Source organism: Rhinolophus hipposideros (genome assembly GCF_964194185.1).
Source record: "Rhinolophus hipposideros genome assembly, chromosome: 10".
Taxonomy (NCBI): domain Eukaryota; kingdom Metazoa; phylum Chordata; class Mammalia; order Chiroptera; family Rhinolophidae; genus Rhinolophus; species Rhinolophus hipposideros.
In genome coordinates, this window is record NC_138056.1 from 86,333,939 (window position 1) to 86,349,901 (window position 15,963).

The 15,963-nt window shown below is 49.7% G+C and overlaps 1 protein-coding gene across 4 annotated transcripts; it reads right to left on the reverse strand.

Annotated features, from left to right (window-relative positions):
- Positions 1 to 3,910: 3,910 nt before the first annotated feature.
- HYOU1 (hypoxia up-regulated 1) lies at positions 3,911 to 15,866 on the reverse strand. Of its 4 annotated transcripts, none has more exons than XM_081063626.1 (26): positions 15,837 to 15,866; positions 14,416 to 14,513; positions 14,081 to 14,174; positions 13,824 to 13,902; positions 13,517 to 13,671; positions 13,353 to 13,429; positions 12,872 to 13,053; positions 12,537 to 12,652; positions 11,249 to 11,441; positions 10,904 to 11,038; positions 10,663 to 10,745; positions 10,435 to 10,567; positions 10,074 to 10,261; positions 9,605 to 9,743; positions 8,955 to 9,015; positions 8,699 to 8,778; positions 8,129 to 8,314; positions 7,811 to 7,983; positions 7,592 to 7,679; positions 7,369 to 7,491; positions 7,069 to 7,202; positions 6,846 to 6,930; positions 5,952 to 6,192; positions 5,810 to 5,857; positions 5,504 to 5,554; positions 3,911 to 5,377 (listed from the first exon to the last, which is right to left on the reverse strand). In XM_081063626.1, the coding sequence occupies exons 2-26, from the start codon at positions 14,504 to 14,506 to the stop codon at positions 5,316 to 5,318; spliced, it is 2,997 nt and encodes a 998-aa protein (XP_080919752.1). In that variant the 5' UTR covers positions 14,507 to 14,513; positions 15,837 to 15,866; the 3' UTR covers positions 3,911 to 5,315. The 4 variants fall into 4 exon arrangements, with proteins under 4 accessions (XP_080919752.1, XP_080919751.1, XP_080919750.1 ...); XM_081063625.1 differs by lacking the exon at positions 15,837 to 15,866 and adding an exon at positions 15,471 to 15,564; XM_081063624.1 differs by lacking the exon at positions 15,837 to 15,866 and adding an exon at positions 15,333 to 15,469.
- Between the last annotated feature and the right edge of the window lie 97 nt (positions 15,867 to 15,963).

Sequence of the window (15,963 nt, forward strand, 5' to 3'; positions counted from 1 at the left end):
CTGTATTAGTCTAATGCTTGCCTCACAAAATGAGATAGGAAGTGTTCCCTCCTGTTCAATTTTTGGGAAGAGTCTGAGAAAGATTGGTGTTAATTCTTCTTTAAGTGTTTAATAGAATTCATCAGTGAAACCATCTGGTCTCGAAGTTTTCTTTGTTGTAGGTTTTTGATTACTGATTCAATCTCCTTATGCCTTATAGGTCTATTAAGATTTTTAATTTCTTCTTGAGTTAGTTTTGGTAGTTTGTGTGTTTCTAGTAATTTGTCCGTTTCATCTAGATTATCCACTTGGTTGGCCTACAGTTATTCATGGTATTCTCTTACAATCTGTTTTGTTTTTGTAAAGTTAGCAGTTATATCCCCTTTCATTTCTGATTTTAGTAATTTGAGACTTTTCTCTCTCTTTTTTCTATTTTAGTCAGTTTATCTTAAAGATTTGTCAATCTTTTCAAAGAACTAATTTTTGTTTCATTGATTTTTCTCATTTTTTTCTATTTTGTTTAACTCTGCTTTAATCTTCTTTATTTCCTTCATTTGGGTTTAGTTTGCTTTTGTTTTTCTACTTTCAGATGGGAAGTTAGACTGTTAATTTGAGATATTTCTTCTTTTTATACGTAGGCATATATTTATATGTAGGCATGTACTTACTGCTATAAATTTCCCTCTGTGAAGTCTTCATTGAATCTTACAAGTTTTGATTGGGTTGTGTGTTTGTGCATGTGTGTTTAATAGATTTATTACAGCAGTTTCCCCCCCTCCTTCTTCTGCCTCCCCCGACCCCCCCACTCTGGTTCAAACCTTTGTTTCTCAGTCTAGTTGTGTAGGACACAGCACCCTGGCCCATGCTGGTATTATGAGCCTTGCGCTCCCCCTGGCTGAGCAGTCGGTTGGTCCCCGTTGCTCACAGTAGCTCTCACTGGCCACCAGCCGCTCACAGAGGCACATGGTAGCCCGCGGCATGACTCTGCAGCCCGTGGCAGCTCCTCATGGCAGCTTATGCAGACCTCCAGCTGCTCACAGCAGTTCCGTTCCAGGGTGCAGCTCATTGGCCCATGTGGGAATCGAACCGGAGACCTCGGTGTTAGGAGCATGGTACTCCAACCATCTGAGCCACTGGGCTGGTCCCCCAGCAGTTTTTTGTTCACAGAAAAATTGAGAAGAAAGTACAGAGTTCCCATATATCCCCTGGCCTCACATATGCACTGACTTCCCCACTACCAACATCCCCCACCAGAGTGTTGTACTTGTTACAATCAGTGAACCTACATCGACACATCATTATCATCCAAAATCTGCTGTTTAAATTAGGGCTCACTCTTGGTGGTGTACATTTTTTTGGTTTTGACAAATGTATGACATGTACCATCATTATAGTACCATACAGAGCAGTTACACTGCTCTGAAAACCCCGTCCTAGCTAATTCCTAGCTAATTCATCCCTCCCTCCTCCCCAACCCCGATCTTTTTTTTCTTTTTTTTTTTTAAAGAATTTATTGGGGAAGGGGAACAGGATTTTATTGGGGAACAGTGTGTACTTCTAGGACTTTTTCCAAGTCAAGTTGTTGTCCTTTCAATCTTAGTTGTGGAGGGTGCCGTTCAGCTTCAAGTTGTCCTTTCAGTCTTAGTTGTGGAGGGGGCAGCTCAGCTCCAGGTTCAGTTTCTGTTGCTAGTTGCAGGGAGCACAGCCCACCATCCCTTGTGGGAGTCGGGGAATTGAACTGGCAACCTCGTGGTTGAGAGGAGGTGCTCCAACCAACTGAGCCATCTGGGAGCTCAGCGGCAGCTCAGCTCAAGGTGCCGCGTTCAATTTTAGTTGCAGGGGCGCTGCCCACCATCCCTTGCAGGACTCAAGGAATTGAACAGGCAACCTTGCAGATGAGACCCTACTGGCCCATGTGGGAATCGAACCGGCAGCCTTTGGAGTTAGGAGCATGGAGCTCTAACCGCCTGAGCCACCGGGCTGGCCCCCAACCCCTGATCTTTTTGTTGTTTGTTTTTATTTTCATTTGTCTCAAAGTATTTTCTAACTTCCCTTGTGATTTCTTCTTGGATATTTAAGAGTGTATTGTTTAATTTCCACATATTTGTGAATTTTCCAGTTTCCCTTCTATTGGTTTCTGGCTTCATTCCACTGTCAGTGAAAATGCTTTGTAAGATTTCAAGCTATTAAAGTTTATTAAGACTTGTTTTGTGGCCCAAAATATCATGTATCCTAGAGAATGTTCTGTAGGATGTTTAGCAGCATCCTTCGCCATCTATCCACTAGATACCAGTAACCCCCCCCTTTCCACCCACCAATTATGACTGCCAAAAATGTTTCCATTGTCAAATATCCCCTAGTAAAATTGCCCTATTGACAACCACTGTATTAAATATTGGTACCTTGTAACGTAACCTAAGAGATAATGAAACAATCTGATACCCAATGGTAGTCACTATTGTTTATAATTCTGAAAAGCAGAAAACATCCTAGGTGTGTAGTAACAGAGGAAAGATTAAATAAACTGTGGTATATCTACTCAGTGTTATCGCAGTTAGTAATGCCCACCTGATGATAAAAACTAGAAGAATCAAAATCAACCCTTTAAAGACAATGTCTATTAAAAAGCTGTTATTTCTATATTCAAGAATTGCTAATGGCATGCCTACGGTATTAAGTTCAAATACACACATACACACACATATCCTTCCAAATAAGTTGAAAACTTAAAACCTGAACGTGGATCTTTATTTATAGCAGCTTTATTCACAATTGCTGAAACTTAGAAAAGCAACACAAGATGTCCTTCAGTAGGTGAATGGATAAACTGTGACACATCCAGACAATGGATTATTCAGTACTAAAAAATGTGCTATCAGGCCATGAAAAGACATGGAGGAAATTTAACTGCATATTACTAAGTTCAAGAAGCCACTCTGAAAAGGCTGCGTACTGTGATTCTGACATTCTGGAAAAGGCAAAACTATGGAGACAGTAAAAAGACCTGTGGTTGCCAGAGGTTAGAGGGAAAGGAGGCAGAGCACAGAGGATTTTCAGGGCAGTGAAACTACTCTGCATGATACTCCAATAGTGGGTACATGTCATTCATCATATGTTTGTTCAAACCCAAAGAATGTACAACACTGAGTGAGCCCTAATGTAATCTATGGACTTTGGGTCATAATGATGCGTAGGTTCATCATTTGTAACAAACGTCCCAGTCCGGTGTGGGATATTGATAGCTGGAGGCTGTGCATGTATAAGGCCAGAGGGCATACGGGAACTCTCTGTACTATCTGCTCAATTTTGCTGTGAACCTAAAACTACTCTAAAAAATAAGTCTATTAAAAAAAAGACTTCCAGGTTCAAAACTTGTCTGAACTGTTCAACCTTTAGAGAAAAATATAAACTCCATAGCCATTGTTCAACTGCTTAGACAGGTAAGTGATTAATGACTAGAGTGATCTTTTGTTGGTATAATATGGCTCCATCACAACTGACACAATCCAAATTGTCTATGAATGGTGAATTTCTAGAAACACATTCTTGTGACAGAGTAGTAACAGCAAAAGCTAATGGGTCAGTTATTAAGATCAAATCTGGCTTAGGGCACTTAACATCTCTAATCCCTTGGTCATATTGAACCTCTTACGGACTGTCGATTTCTTATTTTGTAAAGTGGGTTTGTTACCTTAGAAATGGAAGTAAAAATAACATAGAGGTCTAAATAATGTCAGGTGAAAAAAAACCATTTTGTTTTCATGAAAAAAACTTCCACATGAATCTCAACTAAGTCCAAAATGTTAATAATGTTTTGGTGATAGTATTATAGGTAACCTAATTATTCAAACTTCTATCTTCCAAATTTTCTACAATAAACATCCATTACTTAGTCAGAAAATAAACACAATGTTTAAAACCACAACACAAAAACTGTAGAAAATAATATTTTATTGAAACAGTTTCTCAATTAACAATGGAGCAAAGTGTAATTTGATTCAAACCTGTCCAACCAGCCTCAACTGCTAGCGAAAGAACCAAAACATACAGGACAGGGCGGGACCCTTAGGTCTCATTTCTGCCAATGTGGCAAAAAAAAAAAAAAAAAAAAAAAAAGGAATAAAAGAGACACAACTAGGCTCCCTTTTGCCCTGGGAACCGGGGTTGCAGCCCTAGCTCCTGTTACAGACAGAATACTGAAGGACTGACCCCCCAACACTAGCATGGTGGGTAAAGGGCCCCCATCCTAGCAGAGCAATACACAAAAGAAAGCCAGCCTCTTCCTTCACCCACAAAGCCTGCCTCAAGGAGAGCGAGGTGCCGTTTTTACATTCACACCATGTTCTCTCCTTCCCCCGGAGTCTTAGGATAGGGGCGCACAGTAGAAAGCACATTTTGGTCAGCCCAGAGAGTGAGGGAAAGGCTATGACTGGGAGGGCAGAATAGTAGGAAAGAAATGGGGGCAGGCAGTCAAAGGGACAGAGTACCAGGATACTGGGGAGATGCAGATTTTGACTGTGCTTGCAGGATGCTGGCATCCCATGCCAAGCCACTCCGCATGGCATTCCTGGGCCCAAGAGTCCACAGGTGGGAGCTACATGGTTTTCACACAGCTGATGCCCTGGACAAGTGGCTGGTTTCCCTTCTTCACTTTCTCCGTTTACTCTGGCCGCTAGGGGTCATACGTGCATGTGGGAATAGACAGATTTACTTCAGCCAGTCCAGATGTTAAGGGCTTTGGGCAAGAGACAGCGTAATTTGCAACAGGAATCCAAGGAAACCCACAGGAAGAAGAGTCAATGGGGATGGCAGTTTTTCTAGGGAAAAAGAAGAACTTGGAGGAGAAAACAGTATAGACAAGCACTCAGAAACCAAACGTGGTAACCAAGTCTCCGTAGACACTGGCCCTTGTGTGACACTGATTTCGTGGTAGAAGACGAAAGAAATGAGGATGATCGAAGACTGGAGACTCTCTAATAATCGAGGACATTCTTCCCACTAACAGGTCTGCCAACCACTGACAGGCATTCTCTCACCTACCCACAGGCAACGAATTAAGACATAATAGTGATTTTTCCCAAATTTGGACCTGGATAGGTAGGGAACGGGGGGAGGGGGGGTTGGGGAATAGAACAATTTCAGTTTTAACCACAGAACTCCTCTGGAAGGACTGGTGAGTTGTCCCTTCCTTCCCCTTCTACACACCTCCAACCACAGGTGAGAGAAAAGGACCGTAAGCCTCTGCGGGCAGGACCAACCCCCCCCCCCCTCAATGTTTAATAAATAGAGGTGGTAGGAGAAAGGGGCGGGGATGAATGGGGAACTGCCAAGAGGGGTTATAGTTCATCATTCTTCAAAGTTCGCTTCTGTTCTGTGGGCTGCTCCTTCTGTTCAGATTCTGTTGGGAGTTGGGGAGACAAAGGAATGACAGCAGGTGAAATGGAGGTAACCGGCCCTGGTCCTGAGCAGGTATTTCCCCCAGAAACCACCAGGCTTCCTGGCATACTCCCAGTGCCATCCTCACCTGCTCCAGCACCTTCTAACTCCAGCGGTTCAGAGTCTGCTGGTTCAGATCCTGCTTTTGGGAAGGAATAGTTTAGTGTCTGCAGAAAGGGGGAAGGGGCTAAAGGAGGGGTTGGCAAACTTTTTCTGTAAAGAGCCAGATAGTAAATATTTTAGTAGTTGTTGGCCATACTCAGTCTCTTTGCATATTCTTGTTTTTTTGATAACCTAAAAATGTACATATCATTCGTAGCTAGCTCGTGGGCTGTTCAGAAACAGGATGTGCAGTTTGCCAACCCCTTCCATATTCCCAGATTCCCCAACTCACGAGTCGCTTTCTCAGGTTCTGAAATGGGCTGTGCATCTTCGGTCTGGCCTGGAGGGAAACCAAGAGTAAAATGTAGTCCCAGGAGGGAAAGGAGAATTTCTTTCTGCCCAGTAGTACCTGGAACCAGGCACCTTGCGCTCACCTGGTGGACGGATGACCTTCTCTCCATGGTCACTGGCACTGGCATTGAGTGGCGGTTCTGCCCGGGTCCCATTCTTGTCCTTGGGCCGGGGCCGCGGCTTGGTAAACTTGGCCTTATTGAGCAGATACTGCACCTCACGGTCCAGGGCCATCATCTTGGCCTCAATGTCTTTTGAGAGCAACACAGGCCTCTCTGTGGCGGGAAGCTTGGCCTGTTCGGCCATCGTTGTATTTTTCCAGGCCTGCGGGTAAGGCCAGAACAGGCTCAGAGCTAACCACGGAGACAGCAGACATCTCTGTTCCAGATGAAACATACCCACAACTAGCCTCAGGCTCTTCTATTGGACCTCAAATCACTCTGCCACCTCTGGCGGTCAGTCCCACAGGGTTAAGTGGACTCCTCAGAATGGCATTTGAGGCTCTCCGCAAGAAAGTCTCAAACTACACGTTTCTGGCTTACATCCTATTACTTTGTACTAACTACAGCTGAACCTCCTGATTATTCCTTTCTAGTCTTTTTACTTCTGAGCTCTGGTTCAAAAAGTCCCCACATATCCAAAACAGTTTCTGCTTCACACGAAAATCATTCTCACCTGTCCAAACCCTGGCCCACTTTCTGAGTCCAGCTCAAGCCCCAGCTCCTCAAAGCAGTTTTCTCTAATCTCAGAGGGATGGGCTCTGTTGCTCCTCCAATCTGACTACTCAGGGCTCTGATCCTTGTTTTGGACTAGTCAGACATGGTCTCAAACGCAAACATCTTTTTTCGCCTTCCCAATTAGCTGCTATGCCAGGAGGCAGGGGCTGCTGAGTCTCTACTGCTCTGCATCTCCTGTGCTGCCTAGAATGGCACACTTTGCCAGTTAAGTACCCAGTTAAGTATTTACACAGGGATTACCCAGGTCTCATTGATGACTTTCTCTAACGTCGTCATCTCCACCTCGGTGAAGATCTGGTCCATTTCTGGGATAAGCCGGGCCCCCCTGGAAGCCAGAGGGGAGACAATCACAGAAAGAAGTGGGGAATGGGGTGTGGGTGTGGGGAATGGGAAGCTGATGAGAATGAGTATCGGTGAGCTTGGCAGGACTGAATTTGGAAGAAAGGGCACAGGGGCTGCTCACTTGAGAAACATGCTGGAATGGTTGAGGAGACTATCGAGGGCTGAGAGCCGTTCAGGCCACTTCTTCCGCTCTTCCACCCGAAAGAACAGCGCTTGGCACAGCTTCCTCAGCTCAGCCAGCCTCTCCTTCAACATCTGGTGTATGGGGGTAGGAGTGGGTAGAGGGGTTGGAAGGATAACAGGGCAGCCCTGAAGCCAGCCCTCTAGCCTTGTTTATAGACTTACACCCCAGCTCTTCTCATTTTCTCCGATCCTGGAGAAAGCTCCCATCCTACCCGCCACGTCCTGGGAGGCCCCTCACCACTGTGGTGGCCCCAAAGCCTTCATCCTCCAGCCAGGTGGAAGCAGCGCTGAGTCTCCCAGAGATCTCTTCACGCTGTTCCTCGGTGGATACTTCCTGGTATTCGGGCTGGTACAGCTTGTCCTAGAGAGGTGCACACAAGTGCAAGCATGCAGTGAGCTCCTGAGAGCCAGAGCCTCCCCAGTACAGGTCCTGGAGCAAGTGCACCACCCAGCCTATTAACCTGGGTCTCAAAGATGAAAGCTTCCAAGCTGTTGGCAGCTTTCTCCCGTTCCTGCTTCTCTAGGTCTCGGACTGTTAAATCCTGAAGTCTGTGGGACAAAAGGAGACAGGTATGAGGGAGAGGGTGTGCCGAACCCAGGCCCTGGTCAGAGAGCTCTCCCTCCCAGAGGCACCAATGCACACCATGGCCACCACACACACACTTGCAGTCTTTACTCACTTCTGTGCTGAACGGACCAGCTCATCCTCAGACAAGTCAGGTAGGTCCAGAACAACCAGCTCCACCCCAATCTCCTCTACCATTCTCTGCTTCCGGGCCAGGTTCTGCTTCTTTTCTTCCTCCGGGGCTGGAGAGATACCCTCAGACCCTGTCTCCCCCTTCTCACTTGGCTTCTATGGGGGAAAAAGATAAGGATATCAGGAAAAGCTTAGGCCCTTCTATTCTCCACTGGCAGGGCTCAAGGAAATGAGAAACAAGACAGGCATCTGCTCCCTCAGCCTCTGGGGCCAGCCTGGCCTGACTCTGCCTGTAGCTTACCTGGGCCTCAGACTTTTCACCATTTTCTTTGTCTGTGACCTGTTCTCTCTCAGGGGCTGCATCTCCCTTAGGCTCAGGGGGTGGAGGCTGAGAGGTGTCCTCCCCTGGGGCCTCAGCTTCCTCCTTGAGCTCCGCTTGCTCTCCAGGCTCATCCTTGCTCCCCTCGGCAGGGCTTTCTTCTTCCTCCTGGAACACAATCACAAACACATCACAGAGGATAGTCAGGACCTACGGAGCAGGACCAGCTCAGCAATGCCAAGTCCCCCAGCTCTGCTTTAAAAAAACTCACAGCTTGGGGATAGACAGAGGACAACTGTATGGAAATGGGCAGTGGGCCGTTTGGACTGCAGCAGTCTAGTTAGACAAAGGAGAAGGATCTGGAGATGAGGGAAATGGGCCTTGGACCTTACGCACAGGGACAGCTCAGAATGCAGAGGAAGGTTTTATGGTTACTCAGCATGAGCTGAGAGGAAGAGGAGAGCTATTAAATCCTAGGGAGCTGGGATACCCACCCCAACTCCTTGCCCCCATACCATCTTTTATGCTTTCTTGGCTTCCCCCTGGCCTTACCTGGACAGTGTCAGTACCATTTTCTTTGGTATCTGATGTGGTGCCACCGCCAAACAGGCTGGAGATGGTGTTGCCCAGTTCTAGGGGGAAGAAAGCCCAAAGACTCAAAGGATATCACAGAAGTGACTCTACCTCCCAACCCAAGGGCAAGGCCTGTTCGCCTCCCCGAAACGCATACAAGTATATACTTCCTCTCTCCCTTTCCCTCCCTCACACACACACACCCACACACAACACACACGTGCATGCATCTTACTGGTCAGAGTTGATTCTTCTTCTGCGCTGTCCTCCACCAGTGTCTCAAACACAGACTCCACCTGAAAACAGGTTCAAGATGAAGAAACATACATGTGAACCCACCTTTTCTCCACAAACCTTCAGCCATGGTGGGGGTCCACTTATGCACATCCATGATTCCTAGCTGTGCTGGCCTCTTCTCTCGCCTCCTGGCATGAGATATCGCCTGCCTTCTTCTAAATCCTCTTGGATCAAGTCACCCTGCCCGCCTTTGACTATGACCTCTCTGAGGACAGAATCGACTATGACCTCTCTGAGGACAGGATCACAGCTTTTATTATGTCCCAGAGCGCTGCACATCTCCACTCAGCAGAATGGGCTATTATTTCCCATAGTATGTTCTAAACGATATTAATCCTCAGAACTGTTCTTCGAAACTGGGTCCCTCAGCCATTGTATAGATCCTGAAGTTTACAATGTCCATAGGCATTTACAGGCTATAAAGAAGGCCCACACCAAATCCTTGGTTAGCTTTATTTAGAGTCAAGATATATCTAACCCCCACACTCGTTTCATTTCTCATATTCTAACACCATGTAGAACTGCTCTGGGAGAAGCTGGTGTTGCCTGGGCCCTTGCCCAGCACACAGGTTCTCCCTCTGCGCTCACCCTGACGAGGCTGAGCACACCACTCTCATCCAAGTTGAAGTGAGCCTTGATGCCCTTGGACTCGTAGTCGGGATACTTCTTGAAGCTCTCACCCACACCTTTTAGCTTCACTGTGGTCAGATTCTGGGAGCCAAATACCCTGGTTGGGAGGAGAGAGCAGTTCAGCGGAACCCACCCAACTTGCCCCCAGATCTAGACTACACAGCCTCCTGGCATGAGACATCGCGGCCCTCCCTGAGGACACACTCAGGAGGGGAGCACCCTCTGGAAAAGAAGCTCAACGCAACCCCAACCCCACAGCCTGCTTCCTCTGCGGCCCCACCCACCAGGATCACCTGCTCAATCTCATCCTGTAGAGGGAAAAAGAATGTCAGATGGGACAGCACACAGTTGACCCTCCTCCTTAACCCTGTAGGCCCCAAGTTCTCCCTCCCCGGAGCTCCCATCCTGCCCCACCCCACCCCCTCACCGAAGATCCTCAGGCCCCAGGAAGCTGAGGTCACCATAGTTGATGTGAAAGTTGAAATCATGGCTGTAGCGGTTAAAGGTGATGACTTTACGTTGAGGGTAGGGCCCCATCCGGGAGAAGAGAACACGCTTATTGTGCTTCAGGCTATGAACCCCAGGTTCCTCCTCCACCTCCCTTGTGAACTCCACCTACACAGCAGACAGAGGAGGCACACTGGAGAACCAAAGCAGGTTCTGGGGCAAGGGTGGGTGGGAAATACCAACTGACAGAAAAACAAAGGACAGGCTAGAGCAGACAAAAGGGGAGATCCCACTTGGAGAGGTAAAAGGAGCTTGTCACCTGATCAGACGGGTTAACTCACCAGGATGGGATAGATCACTGCGTCTCGGACTACAAATGGCTTCACCTTAAAGGCTTTGCTGAGGGCAGCTGCCTGGTACACAGCCCCCATAGCGGCTGCTTCATCTGCATTGATGTTCTTCCCCAGCTCCTCCCTGTCAAAGTCGCAGGCTTCAGCACCACCTATATACTGTAGCTCCCAGCCTGGCCTCCCTCCCCTCAGCCCTCGAGTCCTAGCGCCCACACTCACTTGCGCACAGCCTTTAGCAGTACCTCCTGAACTTTGGGGACCCGAGTGGCCCCACCCACCAGGATCACCTGCTCAATCTCATCCTGCAGAAGGAGAAAGAATGTGAGATGGGACATAGTTGACTGCCCTCCTTAGCACAGACTCTTCCCTTACGTTTCTGCTCCCTTCTCCTGCCATCCAATTACTTTCTATCCCACTTGTCTCCTACCCCAGGCCCACCTGCAACTGACTACCCCCTCACCAAATTCATTTCAGCACTCTGGAGGGCCTGCTGCACAGGCCCAGGCACCCGCTCAAATAAGTCTGTGCACAATTCTTCGAACTCCACTCGAGTCACTTTTGCCTTGAAGTCCACATCGTCCATGAGGCCCTCAATCTGGGGGAGGAGGAAAAGTGTCAGTTTTTGCCCAAGTCTAGCTTTCTGAGGGTGCAGTCAGAAACCAAGGGAGCAGGACTTTAGGAGGATGGCAGAAGGCATGGGAAGAAGGGATAGGCCACACCAGGCACAAGTAGCCTAGCTCGGGACAGTGAGGTCCTCTACCCTCTCGGTGGGGAATACTGTCCTCAACCAGCTATGTGTGGACACCTGTGCCATGTGGTCAACATTGGCGCTCAGGACAGTTTTCAGTCGATTAGCCTCACGTAGCAGCTTGGCCATGGCACGGGGGTTCTCCCGCACGTCCTTTGCTTTCTGGCCCTTGCGCTGCTCATTGAAAAGCCCAGCCAGGTGCTCACGCAGCCGGAGCTCCATCTCTAGGCCCCCCAGGGTGCGGTCAAACCTATTCAGAAAGGAAACAGGAACAAGTGTGAAGAACACATGGGGTCTCTTCATCTGTACAGGAACCTGACTCTCATCCTACATGGCAACGCCTCACAGGTACAATTCACCCATCCACTCGTTCAACCGTAATTACTGGGCATCAGTGTTATTTGTCTCTGGGGATACAATTATGAGAAGAAAAAAAAGACAGGATTCCTGCTCTCAAGGAATGTACTTTCCAGCAATCAAAGAATCATATAAACGTAAAATTTTAACCACCCCATGTGTTATAAAGGAGAGGCAGACAATGCTATTTAGAACCTATACATGGGAAATTTCAGCTACTTAAGAGATGTCAGGAAATGTTTTGTGAAGAAGAGATGCTTGAACTGAAACCTAAAGGGTGAGTGGAAGTTAACTAGGTGAAGTGGAAAGAACAATCTAGACAGAGGGAACAATATGCATAAAGACCCTGAGATAGGAGAGAGTATGTTAAGTTCCAAAGGAGGGAAGGTATGTTGAAGCCCAAAGAACAAGAGGCTCGGTTAGAGACTAGCAAACAGGCACAGCCTCATAGTCCGAGATAAAGGTTTAGAGCCACTGAAGGGTTTTTAAAGAAATGGATTATCATCAGGTTGGTATTTTGAAAGGAACCCTCTGGCTGCAATGTGGAAAAAGAACAGGAGGGAGCCCACACTGGAAGCAGGAAATGCTTGGAATTCTGCAAGTAAGAAGCAATGGTAGCTTGAACTAGAGTGGTAGTGGTAAAGATGGATGGAAAAGGATGAATTCAAGAAAGAAAACAAGATGAGATTATTTAAGTAAATTGGAAATGACAACAGTGAAAAAAAAATCAAATCTGACATCCTATATACGGCTGATAGCCTGGTGGATTTTCTTAGAAGAAATTCAGTAAATTCCCTGCCTTTCAATCTGTTCTTCCCCATCTCCATCTTCCCCTTGTTCTTTGGGAGAGGAACCCCACAATCATTGATGCTTTAACCAGGAGAGCACCCCTGCAAGGAGCAGGAAAGTGAGGCAGTTGCCCCTCCAAGAAGGTACCCCTGACCTGAGGGTCTCTTAGCAAGTAGCCTTCCTCCCAGTACCCACTTACCCCACTCCCCGGATTTGTAGCTGTGGCTGCATCCCTGCCTCCTTAGTCTTCACTGTCTGGTAGGTCACGATGGTGCACACAGTGCTGCCTGAGCCCATGTCATAGAACATGATATTCTGTAGAGACATCAATGCAAGTGTCACAGGAACCTTAACCAATTCCAGGGTGCCTGCCTGCTTTCAAGGGATTGCACCAACTCTCTATGAAAGCCTAGCAACTCCAATGAGGCTGAAAGGAGGCTGTGTATGCCAACAAGATGCAAAACAAGCCAAGTGGCCTCCATCCTCAGAACAAGCCACCCTGTAAGTCTAGTCAGAAGTTCCTCCGTGGCTCACCTGAGCAGTAGTATTGATATCTTTCCGGCGGAAGACACCGTAGCTGAGGGCGGTGGCAGTGTTGTCATTGATGAGCTGCAGCACTTTGAGGCCAGCAATATGAGCAGCCTGCAGCACAGCTCGGCGCTCAGCCTGATTGAAGAAGGCTGGCACAGTGATCACTGCATCCTTGATAGGCTGCTCTACAGAGGACAACAGAACAGGGCTCCCACCAGCGCACCATACCTTAGATGAGTTTCCCAGCCTTGGCACTATTGACATTTTGGGCCAGATAATTCTTTGTTGTGGGGGCTCTCCTGTGCCTTGCAGGATGTTTGGAAGCATCCCTAGCCTCTATTCAATAAATGCCAAGAGCAACTCCCCAGTTCTGACAACCAAAAATGTCTCCAGACACTGCCAGATATTCCCTGGGAGGCAAAATTGCCCCCATTTCAGACCCTAGGGAACCTGGCCTCCACTGGCCCCCACCTTGTCCTCTCACCTGCAAAATCTTCAGCCAGGGATCGGGAGTAGTTAAGAACCATGCCCAGTACTTCCTCAGGTGAGAACCGCAGCTGCCTGGAGTGGGGGTGGGGGAGGTGGAGTCATCAGAGGCAAGGAAAGCCAGGCATTAAGGCAAGGCCACTTCCCCAGCAGAGCACTCACGGACTGATTTGGAAGTACACAGTCTGTCTCTGTGGGTCGAAGCCTAACTCATGCTCTGGGAAGCGGACTCTGTAAAGGGCCACATGGGGATTATCCTCCTGCTTCCCCAGGAGCTGCTGGAAGTAACGCAGCGTAGCCTTTGGATTCTTGATGGCCTGAGAGGAGAGAAAAAAGAAACAGAGTATTAGGCTCCCAAGCCCACCATCACCTACCTCTTACATCAGAGATCGATAAGGGAACAGACTCTGGGGTCTGTTACCTCCTCTCTGCTCAGCACTTCAGGGAAGGGGGTTGGCTGTTGGCTCACCATGCTTGCTGCACTGTCTCCAAAGAATCTTTCATTTTCTTTCAGGGTCACAGTCACTGGGGTTTTCCGCCGGGATTCCCTGAGGACAAGAGACATTGGGTCCAGGTGCCTATAGCAGAGTGTGGACCGAGGAGCCTCAACAGCCCACATACAATCACCCGGACACTAAAGTCTGTTGTGGGCACTTCAAAGGACACACAGTGGCTTGGAGCCCAGACTCCCTATTTCCCCACCCTTGGTACTGGGGCTGCCCTCACTTGTTCAAGACAATTTCCATGGGCACTCCAGGTTTGACGATGGCCACCTTCATGGACTCGCTGCCCAGGTCCACAGACATCACTGCCAACGTGTCTGAAGGGGAAACAGATTTGTCAATTAGCCCCTCTTCCCCCGCCTTCCTGAGGCTCCTCTAATCAGAGAACACTGTTTCCCATGGAGAAGGTAAGATAGTAAAAGACAAAGAAAACATGTGGGTCCAGCAACTCAAGATTCCGGAGATTTCTGACCAAGAGCCTCATTGCCCCTTCCCACCACGTATTACTCATCATTCAGTCATTTGTTCCTCCCTTCATCCCTCCGCTGGGGTACACACCACTCAGGGCCAACAGGTCTGCCAAGAGCACAGCCATCAAAGCCCAACGGGCTAGCCTCGTCAGCCTCTGCCTCCTGACACCGGCCACCATTGTGCCCCTGTGGAGGAGAAAAACAACACTTGTAACAGGATGCCCTGAGTAAAAGAGACAGAACCTCATCCCACAACAGGGAAGCTTTAAAATTCATACCGACTCCACTTTCACCCAGGGCAGACCATCCTATATCCCTTCCCCTCCCTCCTGACAAGGCCCAAGCACACAGATGTCCCCATACAAAGGCCCAGGTGAAACAGCATGGGTCCTGGGCTCCACCCACCCCATCTCTAAGCAGGGGAGATAACTGGACAGGAGGAGGGGACCAGAACCTTCCTACTGCATAGGCAGTAAAGAGCGCACCGTAGCACTGGTCCTGGCAGACAGCTGGGTGCGGCCGGGGATCCCCGCCCAGGGCTCAGCTACCTCCCCACACCTGGAGCTCCCCCGCCGGCGCGAAAAGCCAGGCCGGGCCTGGACGGGAACTGAGGGGTGACGACGTCGGGGGCAGCCGGGATGGAAACGGCCCGTCTCCTCCTAGAAATCCCTGTGGGCTGTCCTTCCCGCTCCCCTTCTGCATCCCACCTCCCGGCCCCGCTGCCTAAATAAATAGACGCTGTGCCCAAAACGTCAGGTTGTCGCCGGGAGAGCACCGAGTGCCCGGAGTTCATCTAAGCCTCACCTGACGAAGGGGACGGCTCCCACTCCCGGAAACGAGGCCGGCCCCGTCCTATGGCGCGGGGGCGACCCAGGACCAAGCTGTGGGACCAAGCGTCCGGGTGCCCGTGCGGCCCTCTCTCGCGACCGACCCGCCCCCAGAGCTAGCACGCTACCTCCTCCAGGAGGGGTGGCCGTGCCCCCGCGCCGCCTCCACTCCCTCTACCTCTTGCCTTCGCTCCCGTGGCCCCAGCTCTGGGACAAACGCGGCAGCGGACGAAACCACGAAGCCGACAGCGCGCCCCGCCAGCCGGCGCCCTTCACAACTCCCCTCGGTTTGCAAACTGTTACATTAGCCACCAACCTCTCAGAAGCTTCTAGCGCACTAGCCGGCCCCGGACGCGGCGCGCTCTCATTGGAGCCTCCGCTGTCCGGCCCTGCGCCGCGCGCACGGCCCCGCCCCCGGCTGCCCCGGCGCGCGCTCCCATTGGGCCACGTCCTAGGCCCGCCCCTCCTCCGTTCGCGACGACTCCCCCTCGTCCGTCTCCTGCGGCGGCTGAGGGGGCCGGTCCGCGGGTTGAGGGAAAACGGCCGGCGGGACCAAGGGATTGGGCCACGTCACGGGGCCCAGCGCCCGTCACCGGGCCCAGCGCCCGCCCGGGTGTGCTCGGGGGATCTCTCCGGCGTCGGTGCTGGGTGCCTGACAGCCCGGCTCGGGAATGAAGGATACCTGGAGCGAGTGGGCACCCTCTTCTTCCGGTCACCTACGGAGCTCCTACCGAGAAGCGGAAGTAACCGACATGCGTTCCGCAGCCACGCGGAAGAGGCGTTAGCTTGCTGGCCGGTAATGAACTGCC

What these genes read in the sequence shown, in the direction of transcription:
- HYOU1 (XM_081063626.1), bottom strand. Translation starts at nt 14,506, where the DNA reads ATGGTGGCCGGTGTCAGGAGGCAGAGGCTGACGAGGCTAGCCCGTTGG. An exon ending in AGACCTGTTGGCCCTGAGTG is followed by an intron (nt 14,175 to 14,415) that starts GTGTGTACCCCA and finishes TTTCCCCTTCAG; the next exon opens with ACACGTTGGCAGTGATGTCT. An exon ending in ATGTTGACCACATGGCACAG is followed by an intron (nt 11,039 to 11,248) that starts GTGTCCACACAT and finishes CTCCTCCCCCAG; the next exon opens with ATTGAGGGCCTCATGGACGA.